The following is a 12,711-nucleotide window of genomic DNA, read 5'->3' as shown; positions in this document are numbered from 1 at the left end:
TTATTTCTGCTCTCAGATTAGAGTGTATCCATTCTAGAATCAAATTTACCAAATGAATCAAGATTTATATATGAAGCTATTTATTCCCCAGTGGAAAAAAATAATCATGGATTACTTTTTCTTTTGGTTTTGTCAGCTAGAACCTTATTGCTCCCTGATTTTTCTTCCAGCATCAGCACCCCAATCTGATGAAGGCTCTGACATAGATTCTGAACCAGATTTACCTTTAAAAAGAAAGCAGCGTCGTAGTCGAACAACCTTTACTGCAGAACAACTAGAAGAACTGGAAAGAGCTTTTGAGAGGACCCACTACCCTGATATTTACACTCGGGAAGAACTTGCACAAAGAGCCAAACTTACTGAGGCTCGGGTTCAGGTACATGTTTAAAAAGCTGTCTAAAAAAGCAGTTCCTTTTCTGTCATTGCATAGGTTTATTAGAAAACTGAGCGGTCATTTTGTTTATGTTCTTGCATAACTGTAATGTGCGATAAAAGGAAAAATGAGAAGCCAGGTTGTTTATAAGCTCAGTCGTTGGGTTGTTTGTTGTTTTTTTTTTTTACACCTACCAATGGACAATGGTTTTCCGATTTTCATAACTGTGGATAACTTTGAAGGAGAGTTTTTTGTTGTTTACAGATCATGATACACTTACAATGAATGTAATGGAAAGAGAATAGAGAAAAAAATTATCTGTTTTCCCAATTTGTTTAATTTGCACATTTGACAACACTTTGTATATAGTCCATTTCTCTGTTTTCCCCACTATAATTAATTAGCTAGTTTCTCCTGGTTTGTATTGGACAGCAACATGGAAGAGAATTTAAAAAAAAAATAAGGAAAATTTGACTGTAAACCGCAAAAGTTGAAAGGGTGACTCAGATGTGTACTACCTGAAACTACTTGCACTTTAACTTATGAAGTTGACGAGCTTTCAAGTATATGGTGTCTCCTTTCATCCCCATTGTCACTTCAATTAAGAAATCCTTGGACGTATATATTTTCAAAATAATATGGATCTGAGGCCTGGTCCACACTACGCTGTTAAACCGATTTTAACAGCGTTAAATCGATTTAACGCTGCACCCGTCCACACTACACTGCTCTTTATATCGATTTAAAGGGCTCTTTAAATCGATTTCTGTACTCCTGCAAAATGAGAGGAGTAACGCTAAAATCGATATTACTATATCGATTTAGGGTTAGTGTGGACGCAAATCGACATTATTGGCCTCATTCTTTTACAGTAGCTACCCACAGTGCACCGCTCCAGAAATCAACGCTAGCCTCGGACCACGGACGCACACCACCGAATTAATGTGCCTAGTGTGGACGCGCACAATCGACTTTATAATATCTGTTTTCTAAAATCGGTTTAAGCTAATTCGAATTTATCCTGTAGTGTAGACGTACCCTGAGTAAATGTAAACAAATTAAAAATCTGATGGAGAAAATAGTGGGATTATATAAATAGGCATAAAACGGGTTTCCAACCCCCCCATTTGGCCAATTCTGGAATTGACCGTCCCAAAGAGTTTAGGTTCAGAGTGCATCAGACACTTTCTGCTTCATGGTTGCCAAAGGGAACTGCTTTCTGCTGTGGCAGAGCTCCAGCCTTGTCCCCGTGGGTCCTGCGCTTCCAGGCGGTTTATGCTAGCTTCAGAGGCTCACTGCAACACTCCACGTAGTCCTTCTCTCTCTAGGGCCAGGGATACAGTCTACTAAGCCCTTTTCATCATAAGCCAGCAAGGAGGTTGGTGAGAGAACTCCCAGTCTCTGTTGCTCCTACGGCCTCTTACCAAAACAGTTTAGCCTCCTGTCCTGACGGGCCCATCTTCCCCTCCCAGGAGGTGTTTCTGTAGTGGTGGGTTGGGGGGAACTCAGGCCCACTCTCTACTCTGGGATCCGGACCAGGGACCCTAATGGTAGCAGCTGTTGACAGCTGACCTTCCACTGCCAGAGTTGCTACATTTCCCTGGGTCACTTCCCCACAGCTCTCCTGCTTCTCCCTTCTTCACCCTTACCTTAGGGCTCCCTTACCAATGACTTGAGGGTGTCTTCATTAACGAGCCCTTCAGCTGCACTTCCTCTCCTCTGACTCTCTGGCTCTCTTTGGCCTGACTGGAGTGAACTCTTTTATAGCATCAGAGGGGTCTTAATTAGAATCAGGTGCTCAACAGCCTCACTTGACTCTTAGTAGGTTAATTGGAGTCAGGTGTTCTCATTAGCCTGGAGCAGCCCCTGCTCTGGTCACTCAGGGATCAGAAAACTGCTTATCCAGTGGCCAGTATATCTCCCTTCAGTACTCTGCTGTACCTCCACCCTGGTTCCGAGGCCCACCGGGGATATCAGTTGGCAGCTCCTTCACGGGGCCATGAGCACGGGCGTGTACTTGGCGCGGTTCACCCATATGCTGGACACCTGCCCCTTCTGCGGCGTGAGGGAAACCCTGGCATATGTTTATCTGGACTGTGCCAGGTTGCAGCCCCTATTCTGGCTCCTCTTAGATATATTATTACGTTTTTGGTTGCACTTTTTCCCTCACCTGTTCATTTACGCACTCTTCATCCGAGGCCCCACAAAGGCGCGGGACCTCCTTGTCAACTCTTCTTGGCTCTGGCCAAACTGGCCAGCTACAAAACCAGGGAGAGGAGGTTGGCCAACGGGATTTCCTGTGACTGTGGGGCCTATTTCCACTCCTCAGTCCGTTCACGCATCCCGGCAGAGTTCCTCTGGGCGGCGTCCGCTGGCTCCCTTGATGCCTTCAAGGAGCAGTGGGCGCTGTCTGGGGTTCTCTGCTCGGTGTCCCTGTTAGGTTCCCTATGTTTAGCCTTTGACCACACTCCTGTCCCTGTTATTTCATTAATTGTCCCCCAGAATTACTTGATTATCCAGGTCCTGTGGATCCTCCCCTTAGGCTGAGGGGAGGTCCTTTGACTACCAATAAGGCTACTCTGCTGTACCCAGCTGGCCTGGGTCTATCACACTACCAAACCCAAAATCATACAAAACTTGCTTGGTTTGGAGTTCCATTACTAACTGAAGACAAGGATCAGATTTGCTAACAGTTGGGATTCATTTCAAAGGATTTGTGCCCCATTTTGAGCTAATTTTGAGTGGTCTTGGGTAAGCTTAACTTTGAGTGTTGAACTCAGGCAAAATGTGTGTCTGCACATATTTCAGGAAGGAAAACAAATGAAATTTGGTTGCTTTGGCTGAATTTTGCTTTGATGTTTTGAGTTCTTTTGAAGTTGAACCTGGGTGGGGAGGGGGGTCCAAATCCCTGTAAATTGAAACAAATAACCAAAAATATTGCACTAACCCTTGCAAAATAAGAGTGCCAATTGCAACACAGCTCTGTTGCTGTGTATACTTCCTCACGGATCCAGCCATTTTGAATTTTGTCCATTTTTGACTTTCTTACTGAAGTGTTCACAAAGCTGTCATAACTATCCTGTTACAATTAGGAAAGCAAATCTATTGCGTGGATGAACCGTAGTTCTTTGAGAAGATAAACTCAATGAGGCATAGTTCCATTATTACCTTTACTGAGAGTGAAAAGCTAACAAAATAGATGACAGCATCTTAAATGGAATTGTACTGCACTAGACTAAACTCGGCAGTGACAATGAGATGTGCTGTGCACAAATATAACAGCTATGATCTTCTATAGTAGGTCTATTAGGAGTAAGAATAGCTTCTTGGGTATGGCGTTCCAGTGTACATTAACTTTAATGTCAAATGTGAAAACAATTAAAAAGTTATTAATATTTTTCTTAATTAGTGACCCACAGTTAGAAGAAAAGCAGAACTCTCATTAACATAACAGCTGTCTTAATGTGGCTTTAACCCTGTGACTTCTTACATTCCTTATGACTTCCTCTGTTCCCTTGGGACTCTCACCAATGCTATGATCTACAGCCTCACAAATTCCCTAGTACATCTAACATATGGATCTTTGACTTAACCCAGCATGGAAGGAAAGATCCCAGTTAATCAATGATTAAAATGCCAGAACTAAGCCTTTTCTGGATTAAAGAGGAGCTTCATCTGAAATAGCCAGTCTGTGGGTACTTGCTTAGTCTTCGCCATCTGCCTGGAACACTAGAAGTCTGCCAAAGTAGTTCAGCACTAGCTGGAGATTGTACACAGTATTGCATAAAACACAGGTATGAAGGACATGATCTAAAAGAAGAATCATAAAAGGAAAATTGCAAAGTGATTTAAGGATGAGGAGGTGGATGGCTATAATGACATGGCATTCGTAGTTTTGCTTAATCATCTTTCATTGATTTACATGTTTTGTTTTGTTTTTTTGGTGGGTAACAATCATAGACTCATAAGACTGGAAGGGACCTCAAGAGGTCATCTAGTCCAGTCCTCTGCACTGAGGCAGGACGACCCCTGACAGCTGTTTGGAGATTTTTAAGAGCAGGTTAGACAATGATGGAGATTCCACAACCTCATTAGGCAATTTATTCCAGTGCTTAACTACCCTGATAGTTAGGAATTTTTTCCTAATGTCTAACCTAAATTGCCCTTGTTGCAATTTCAGCCCCTTGCTTCTTATCCTATCCTCAGAGGTTAAAGAGAACAATACGATAGAAGCCTAGAAAAATGATCATTATCAATAGCTGTGTCATTCCCCGCCCCCGCCCCCTCCCGGCTACTGTAACAGCAGATACTGTTGTGTGTCAGTTACTAGTCTTTATACACTTTGAAATATCTGGCAAAACCAATCCTGATTCTGCCTCTACTCCAGAAAGAGTCCGGACAAAGCAGTTCCTTTACTCCTCTGCATCCAGGGGCTGCAATTCTGTCTGGCCCTTAATCAGGACACACACGATCTAGGCAGCATCTAGCCCTAACAGAACATAATAACTGAATCCAAAATCTCAGATGCTAGAAAGCTTGAAAATGCAAAGTTAAGACTGTGTTTAAAAGCCTCCCCTGTGCATTAGAAAATAAGATGCATGGTCACCCAAAGAATCATAACTTTGCTCTCTTTTTCCAACCTATGCACTCATCATGGCATATTACTTGTAAGACATTTGGGCATGCCTACACTGGGGACATTTTCTGGCAGGTTTCGAAAAACAGTCTGCTAAACTGATTTAAAAACTGATTAGAAATGTAGTGTAGATCCAGTTTGAGGTGTCCTGACCCATTTTTACTGAATCAGTTTGAAGACCACCTCCCGGTTAGAAAATATCTCCAGTGTAGACAAGCCCTTTAATTAAGGACTTGTAAATGTGGGGCTTGATTTTTGCCCAGTGTCCAAGCTCTGCTTGGTGCAGGGAAGAGGAAGGGGACCAGTTTCTTCTCCTTGATTCTGTGCTGGCATGGCCAGGATATCAGAGCAACTAAAGGGTTGCTTTAACTTTGTCACCATTGCTAGGTCCTCAAGGACTTTACACCAGTGGAAGATTGGTGTAATAGAGAGGTGTTCCACTTCTCTGCCCCCTGCACACCTCCTTCCGTCACCAGCACGCTTGCTACAGTGAGAGGTACAAAGGGGCCAGATCATAACCATGAATCAGACCCAATATCTTGATAAGGCTCTAAGACATTCACAGCCTGTTGCAAACAACTTAAATCACTCCAGCCAAGCTATGAATTATCTGTATACTTGAGGAACTCTGAAGAACATGGCTTTTGAGATGTACATTCCCTAAGATTCTGTGCCCTAGGAATGTAATCTATCTAATTTCTTTGCTAGCCTTTACAGAGGTTATAGCATTGTAAGATATGACAGCTTTGTATCTTCTTTAACAGTTTTGCAGTATGACACTTACTTTACATTTGAAAAGCCATATATTTGCAGAGTGGGGGATTATCCCTAATGTGATAAATTTTGGTGAAGGGATGTGAAATCCTGTCCTTTCCACGTGATTGTGTATGGCCTTGAAGATGGCCCAAGGAATAATAGACCACTGAGACTAACTTTCATCCTTGGAAAGATACTCGAACCAATTAAACAATCAATATGTGAGCACCTAAAGGATAATAGAGTTATTAGGTATAAGCAGCATGGATTTGTCAGGAACAAATTATGACAAACCAACCTAATTCCCACCCCCTCTTTTTTTTGGACAAGGTTGCTGGCCTAGTGGTGAGGGGAAAAGCAGTAGATGTGATATACCTTGACTGTAATAAGCCTTTTGACAGTCCCACATGACAGTTTCATTACAGTTTCATTCAAACTAGGGGAATGTGGCCTAGATGAAATTACTATAGGGTGGGTGAACAGCTGGTTGAAAGACCGTACTCAAAGAGTAGTTATCTGTGGTTTGCTGTCAAACTGGGAGGCCATATCTGGTAGGATCCCACAAGGGTCAGTCCTGGATCTATCCAATATTATCATTAATAATAATGGATAATGCAGTGGAGAGCATACTTATAAAATGTGAGAAAGACACCAAGATTGGAGGGGTTGCCAGCATTTTGGAGGACAGGATTACAATTCAAAAAGATCTTGACAAACTGGAGAACTGGCCTGAATTCAAGAAGACAAAATTCAATAAAGACAAGTTCAAAGTGTGTACTAAAGAAGCAAAACTGAAATGAATAACTACAAAATGGGAAATAATGGACCAGGTGGTAACATTGCTGAAAAGCAGTTGGAGATTATAGGGGATTGCAAATTAATATGAGTCAATGCGATGCAGTTGCAAAAAGGCTAATGTCATTCTGGAGTGTATTAACAGAGGTGTTGTATGTCAACAATAGCGAGGCCTCAGCTGGAGGACTGGAAAAACATGGGTAAAATGTAGAGAGTCTGGAGGACAACAACAACAATTGATAAAAAGTTTAGAAAATCTGACTGATGAGGAAAAGCTAAAAAAATCTGGGCATTATTCTTGAGAAAAGAATGCTGAAGGATGAGCTGGTAAGTCTTCCAATATGTTAAGGGCTGTTATAAAGAGGACTGCAATCAATTGTTCTCCATGACCATGGAAGGTAGGACAGGAAGTAATGGGCTTAATCTGCAGCAAGGAAGATTTAAGTTAGATATTAGGAGAAACTTTCTGTCTATAAGGGTAGTTAAGCTCTGGAATAGGCTTCTGAGAGAGGTTGTGGAGTCCCCATCATTGGAAGTTTTTAAGAACGGGTTGGACAAACGTGTCAGGGATGGTCTAGCTTTACTTGGTCCTGTCTAAGCACAGCAGGCTGGACTTGATGACCATCCTGCTCTACATTTCTGTGACTCTATGTGGCAGAAGTTAGTTTTAGTCACAGGCGCCAGCCCATTTCTCCAGAGGTACTTGATCCTGGCTCTGCCCAGGCCCCGCACCCACACCACCCTTCCCCCAAGGCCCCACCCTGACCTGCCTCTTCCCACCCTGTTCCACCCCCATCTCTGAGCATGCCCTGCCCTCACTCCACCCCATCCCCCCAGTGCCTCCTGCATGCTGCTAAACAGCTGATCGCAGCAGGCAGGAGGCACTGTGGGGGGGAGGAGCTGATTGGTGGGGTCCGACGGTGGGTGCTGAGCACCCACTATTTTTTTCCGTGGGTGTTCCAGCTGTGGAGCACTCACAGAGTCAGCGCCTATCGCTGTAACCATGTAAGGGAGGGGGCACTTTGTATTCATGCCTCAGTAATGTACAATCAGCCCATCAACAAGAATAGGGAAGTCCAGTTAGGTCAACTCTCCATTTTGAAGTCAGTGATGTAATGCAGATGTGTGCTGTTTGAGGATGGGAATTTCTCAGCTTTCATTCATTCAGTGGATGCTAATATAGTGGAATTGTTACAATGGAACCACACTTCCTATGACATTATTCCTTAAGTAAGTGATTTGATATGGGAAGCATTATTTCCACCTCCACCAAGTTTTTTGCCTGGGAATTTCCTTAGTTTTTCTTTTTAATAAAAGTATTTAAAAGTTGCTTTGTAAGAGGAGTGCCTCACAAACCGTTGGCAGAGCTTGCAGGGGTGGAACCTGCTCTTCCTTAGATTATTCTCTATCTCCATGTGGCTTTCTCCTCCACAGACTGCCCTTGGACCCCCATGTGCCTATGCCCCTACAGTTGCCCCCAAGCAGACCATCTGCAGTCTGTGTATGCCTCTGAATTAGCACCACATTCTGCCACCTATACTCATATTAACTAGTACCTTACTCTCTGACTAATCCAATTGAAAGTGATAGAACTACTCACAAAGTATTACTAAGCATGAATAATGTTGGCAAATTCTGGTTCTTAATAAGTAAATAATTTCCATTCATAACTTCCCTGTAATTAATCAAAGGCAACAGATTACACCAGATATGAAATTTCTAGACTAACATCTCAATTTTAGTTGTGATATGCTAAAGAAAAAATAAATAAGAAAAAAATTCACAAAGTGAAAACATCTATTTTTATGTTGTCTCTTCTCTCCCAAACCCCCTGTTTGTTTTGTTTCAAACTTTACAGGGGAAAAAATCATGTGTGTGAAAATTCAGATTGATTCTTTAAAAAAAAAAAAAAAAGAAAAAAGAAAAAAATTAATGTGCAGATGGCATATTTCAAAATCCAATTTACAATGGTGAGCTTGCTACTGCCTTATTTATGGAGCAATGCTATGTAACAGACTAATCAGCTCAGCTGCAAGTGGAAAAACTCTTCTAAGCCTAGAAGTCTCAAGTCATTTTTTTTAAAAATGGATATCCTTTTCATAGATATTTAGTTACATGTATTTTTTTTCTTTCTTTTGTGCTTTTCTGCAAGGATGGGATGGGGAGAGGAAAGGCAGGCAATAGAGAGTGACAAAGATGTTGCCATCGCTTTTGTTAGGTTTTAGTGAGCTTTTAAAATTGAAAATTTAAAATCCAATCCAGTGGATTTAATAGCGTCTCTTTCTTTTTTAAGTAACAAACTGAACTCATGAGCGAGGCAGTCACTGAAAAATGATATGAAAGGATGAGCTGTGTCAAGAGTCAAGACTTTACTGAAGCTGCATTCCCCTAAAGTAGATTGAGTGAGTAGTCAAAACTACTCAGCCTACCCCTCTGGGATAGAAGATGGCTAGTGTAAGGTATAGATTCAGGGACACTGACCACCTTTTGGCACATCTCTGTTGTTAATCCTGCTTTGCTATAAGTAACAGAATCTGTTTTGAGGCACATCAATTTTACATCATGTAGAGAAGAAAAGAAAGAAAATACTTTGTACAGTTTGGTAGAAAATATCCACATGATTACAGACATTTTTCTGGAGAGAGGCAAGAATTTATCTTGGTAAATTATCTAACTATAGATCTATACTGGCCAAAAAAAAAGGTTCAGTGTTTAAGTATGGTGGTGAAGAAAGGAAATAATTCTGTGATCCTGTTTTCCAGTTTTCTGCTGCTAAGGGCTTGAATTTGGGGCATTTAAATTGGTAAATATATGTTAAAAAACAAGTAAATTGAAATATTTTCTGAGAATATTCAACTATAGTGTTTTAGAAGTTATTAAACAAAAAGACTAAATCTGGGATTTTCAAATAAATTTAAGGGAGTTAGGTGCCTTGAATTTCAATGGAAGTTGGGCACACAATACCTCTCTGGAAATCTCAGCTTAACTGTTTTGTGAAATGTCTCTGATGTTGTCAGTCCAGTGGAAAACTGTCCGTATCACAAAACCCACCACCATAATGGGGGCCCCTCTTGGCAGAATCAACAGAAAGGCCATGGTCTGAATAGGCATGGAACCTGAATTGCCCTCTGACGTTCAGAGGAGCTGGAACAGGATGGAGGCAGATTGGTGGGGCATTGTGAGAAAGCTGACCTATCCATGGTGTATCTATTCCAGGGATACACAGGACCTGATTGTCAACTCCTTGCTCAGAGTAAGCTCTTAGGGTCTGATCCAAAGTCTACTTACACAATGGAAAGACTGATTTCTATGGGCTTTGGATAAGGCCCTTGTTTTCTTTGAGACATTTTGATTGAGGGAGGAATGGAGGACTAGACTCTAAGGATACGTCTATACTACCTGCCAGATCGATCCAGCGGGGGTCAATTTATCAGGAGTCTAGTGTAGACGCGATAAATTGACCCCTGAGCGCTCTCCCATCGACTCTTGTACTCCATCGCTGCAAGAGGCACAGGCAGAGTCTACAGGGGAGCGGCAGCAGTCAACTCACTGCAGTGGAGACACTACGGTGAGTAGATCTAAGTGCATTGACTTCAACTACGTTATTCACGTAGCTGAAATTGGGTAACTTAGATCCATTTCCCCGTGCCCCCTTTTCCCCCCCCCACCCCGTGTAGACCAGGCCTTAGAGAACTCCTGACTCCAGAGCTGTCACTGTCAATGCAGTGCCTTTTGCAGCACTAACTTAACACAAACACTTAAAGAAAAAAAAATCTCTAACGTAAAATAAAGAAAAACACTGTGAAGCAAAGGGAACAAATTCTTTGGCTTAAGTTAGAAATGTCATTAACAATACATCAGTCTTTTGACTTTGATATATCTTCCAGGCTGCATTTAGTGCAAAATATCCACTAGTCTCTTGCAAAATTCACTTTTCAAATATTTTGCCCATTTGGTTGAAAGATCTTACTGCCTTAAAAGCACATAGAAAACTCTCTGTTTATGATAAGACTGTTGAAATGTCAAGGCTAATTACATTAATGTGATCCCAAGTGAATAACTGCATCTTTTAAGGAATACTCAGTCAAAATCTAGGAAATAGAACATTGGCTCGATCCATTACAAACTGCTTAAACAAAATATGATAACAAAAGGCAAGACGTAAATATTATAAATTAGAGATAGAAAAGGTCTATTAGGTAATCTAGTCCATTCTTTGCCCGTGCAGAATTCTTCCCTTTAGCACATACCTGAGTGACTTCTCCAGTCTACTTTTAAAAGTGTCTCCATTGAGAGAGCCTCCAATATTTCCTTTAGGAGACTATTCCTCATTCTGTTATAATTCATTATCAGGAAAATATTACTGAGTATCAGCTTCGATGTCATCCTCTGTACCTAGGAAGACTTAAAGAAATCCTCTCCCTCTGTGTTTTTTTTTAACACTCTTCAAATATATTCAATTGTCAGTTCTTCTGTCGAAGACTGTAGAAACTTTTCAAAAGTACCTGAGTCCCATGTTCAAAAATGAGCAATTAGGAGCCTAAGTCTCATTGAAAGTCAATAGAAATTAAGCCTCTAAAGCTTGGATCCTCAAAAGTATTTAGCTGCCTAACTCCTATTGAAACCAGTGGAAGTTAGGTATCCAAATAGCTTTTAGGATCTGAGTCTAAGTACCTAAGTCCCGCTGCTTCCAAGTCACTTAGGTACTTTGAAAAGTTTATCCTGTGTTTTTATATGTGTTTGCATTGCATCTAGCACAGTGTTGCCCTTGTTAGGGCCTGTGTGTACTTTGAAAAGTTTATCCTGTGTTTTTATATGTGTTTGCATTGCATCTAGCACGGTGATGCCCTTGTTAGGGCCTGTGTGTGCTACTATAATTCAAATATTAAATAATAGATCATATTTCCTATTAGGGGTCAAAACTGCATAGGGGTATTAACATATGCTTTGGATGTATGTTATATGGCAGCCTGATTGTGCATCACTTTTGCTTGCACAAACAATTCATGGTGGTAGTGACTATTCTACATGTCACACTACAATGCTCAGTGCTTAGGGTCTGCTCTCCCATTGATCAGTTCCTGCATTGATCCTTTGCCTGCTATTACTTGTGAGGGCTAGTTACACTGTATAATCAAAATGTAAAATAGCTGAGTAGCTGGTGTTTTGGTTCTACCAGATGTTATGGTGCAAAATGGACAAAGTTAACATTTGGTGATAATTATCATGCTCATAGCAGAGGAGTAAGGAAAGAATGCAAAGGCATTATAGGCTCTCCTAGATCTGAGGAAGTAATTCATTATATAGGGACTTTCACATAAGTTAAGTCAAAAGAATGGGAAACATACTACTTTTCTGACATGATGTATTGATGCTGTTTGAACTGCACTGTGAATGAAAAGGAAAGAGTTTCCAGTGTGTTTGCGTGTGATGGTGTGATTTTTGTTAAGCCTTGGGGCTGATTTACCACTGTGTTACTCCCGTTTTGCACCATCTAACTCCACTGATTTCAATTGAGTTACACAGTGGAAAACTGGAGTAACACAGATGTAAATCAGGTCTCCAGTGGTTATATATATAGTAACCACTGGAGACTCTACCCTGGCCCACGGCCTGCCAGGGTAAGCACCCTGGCAGGCTGGGCCAGTTTGTTTACCTGCCGCGTCCTCAGGTTCAGCCAATCGCGGCCATGGTTTGCCGCTCCAAGCCAATGGGGGCTGCAGGAAGAGGTGCGGGCCGAGGGATGTACGGGAGCCGCGATTGGCAGAACCTGCGGACATGGCAGGTAAACAAACCCGCCCGGCCCGCCAGGGTGCTTATGGCAGCCTGTATGCCAAAGGTTGCTGATCCCTGATCTAGATAATATTTGTGAGCATGTTTACTTTGTCTTGAATTTTTCTGAAGTCATCTGACACTATAGGAAAATCTAAGATCTATAGCCTAATAGTAAAAGCTGTCATGCTACAATATCCAAGGTTATGAGTTCAAAACATCAGTGTGCTCATTTTTAAAAATTAAGGACCATTTGTACTGAGCTTATTAGTGCCTTAACTTGTGGGACTTCATTCTCTTCTCTCAGTAATTTTGTACTGTTGTAACTCCATTTATTTCAATGTAGTTACTCCTGATTTACAGCAGCATAAGTGCAAAG

General features: G+C 41.6%; 1 protein-coding gene across 4 annotated transcripts in view; it reads left to right on the top strand.

Moving 5' to 3' along the window:
• The window catches only part of PAX3 (paired box 3), a 101,110-nt gene that overhangs the window by 70,004 nt on the left and 18,395 nt on the right, over positions 1 to 12,711 (top strand). For 2 of the 4 annotated variants that reach the window (XM_050964074.1, XM_050964073.1), the window contains exon 5: positions 171 to 376. In XM_050964074.1, the coding sequence (XP_050820031.1) occupies positions 171 to 376 (206 nt within the window). The remainder of the gene's footprint in view (positions 1 to 170; positions 377 to 12,711) is intronic. The other 2 variants (XM_050964075.1, XM_050964076.1) reach the window with 1 other exon arrangement.

Source organism: Gopherus flavomarginatus, chromosome 8 (assembly GCF_025201925.1).
Source record: "Gopherus flavomarginatus isolate rGopFla2 chromosome 8, rGopFla2.mat.asm, whole genome shotgun sequence".
NCBI lineage: Eukaryota > Metazoa > Chordata > Testudines > Testudinidae > Gopherus > Gopherus flavomarginatus.
This window is presented reverse-complemented; position numbering and strand designations above follow the sequence as displayed.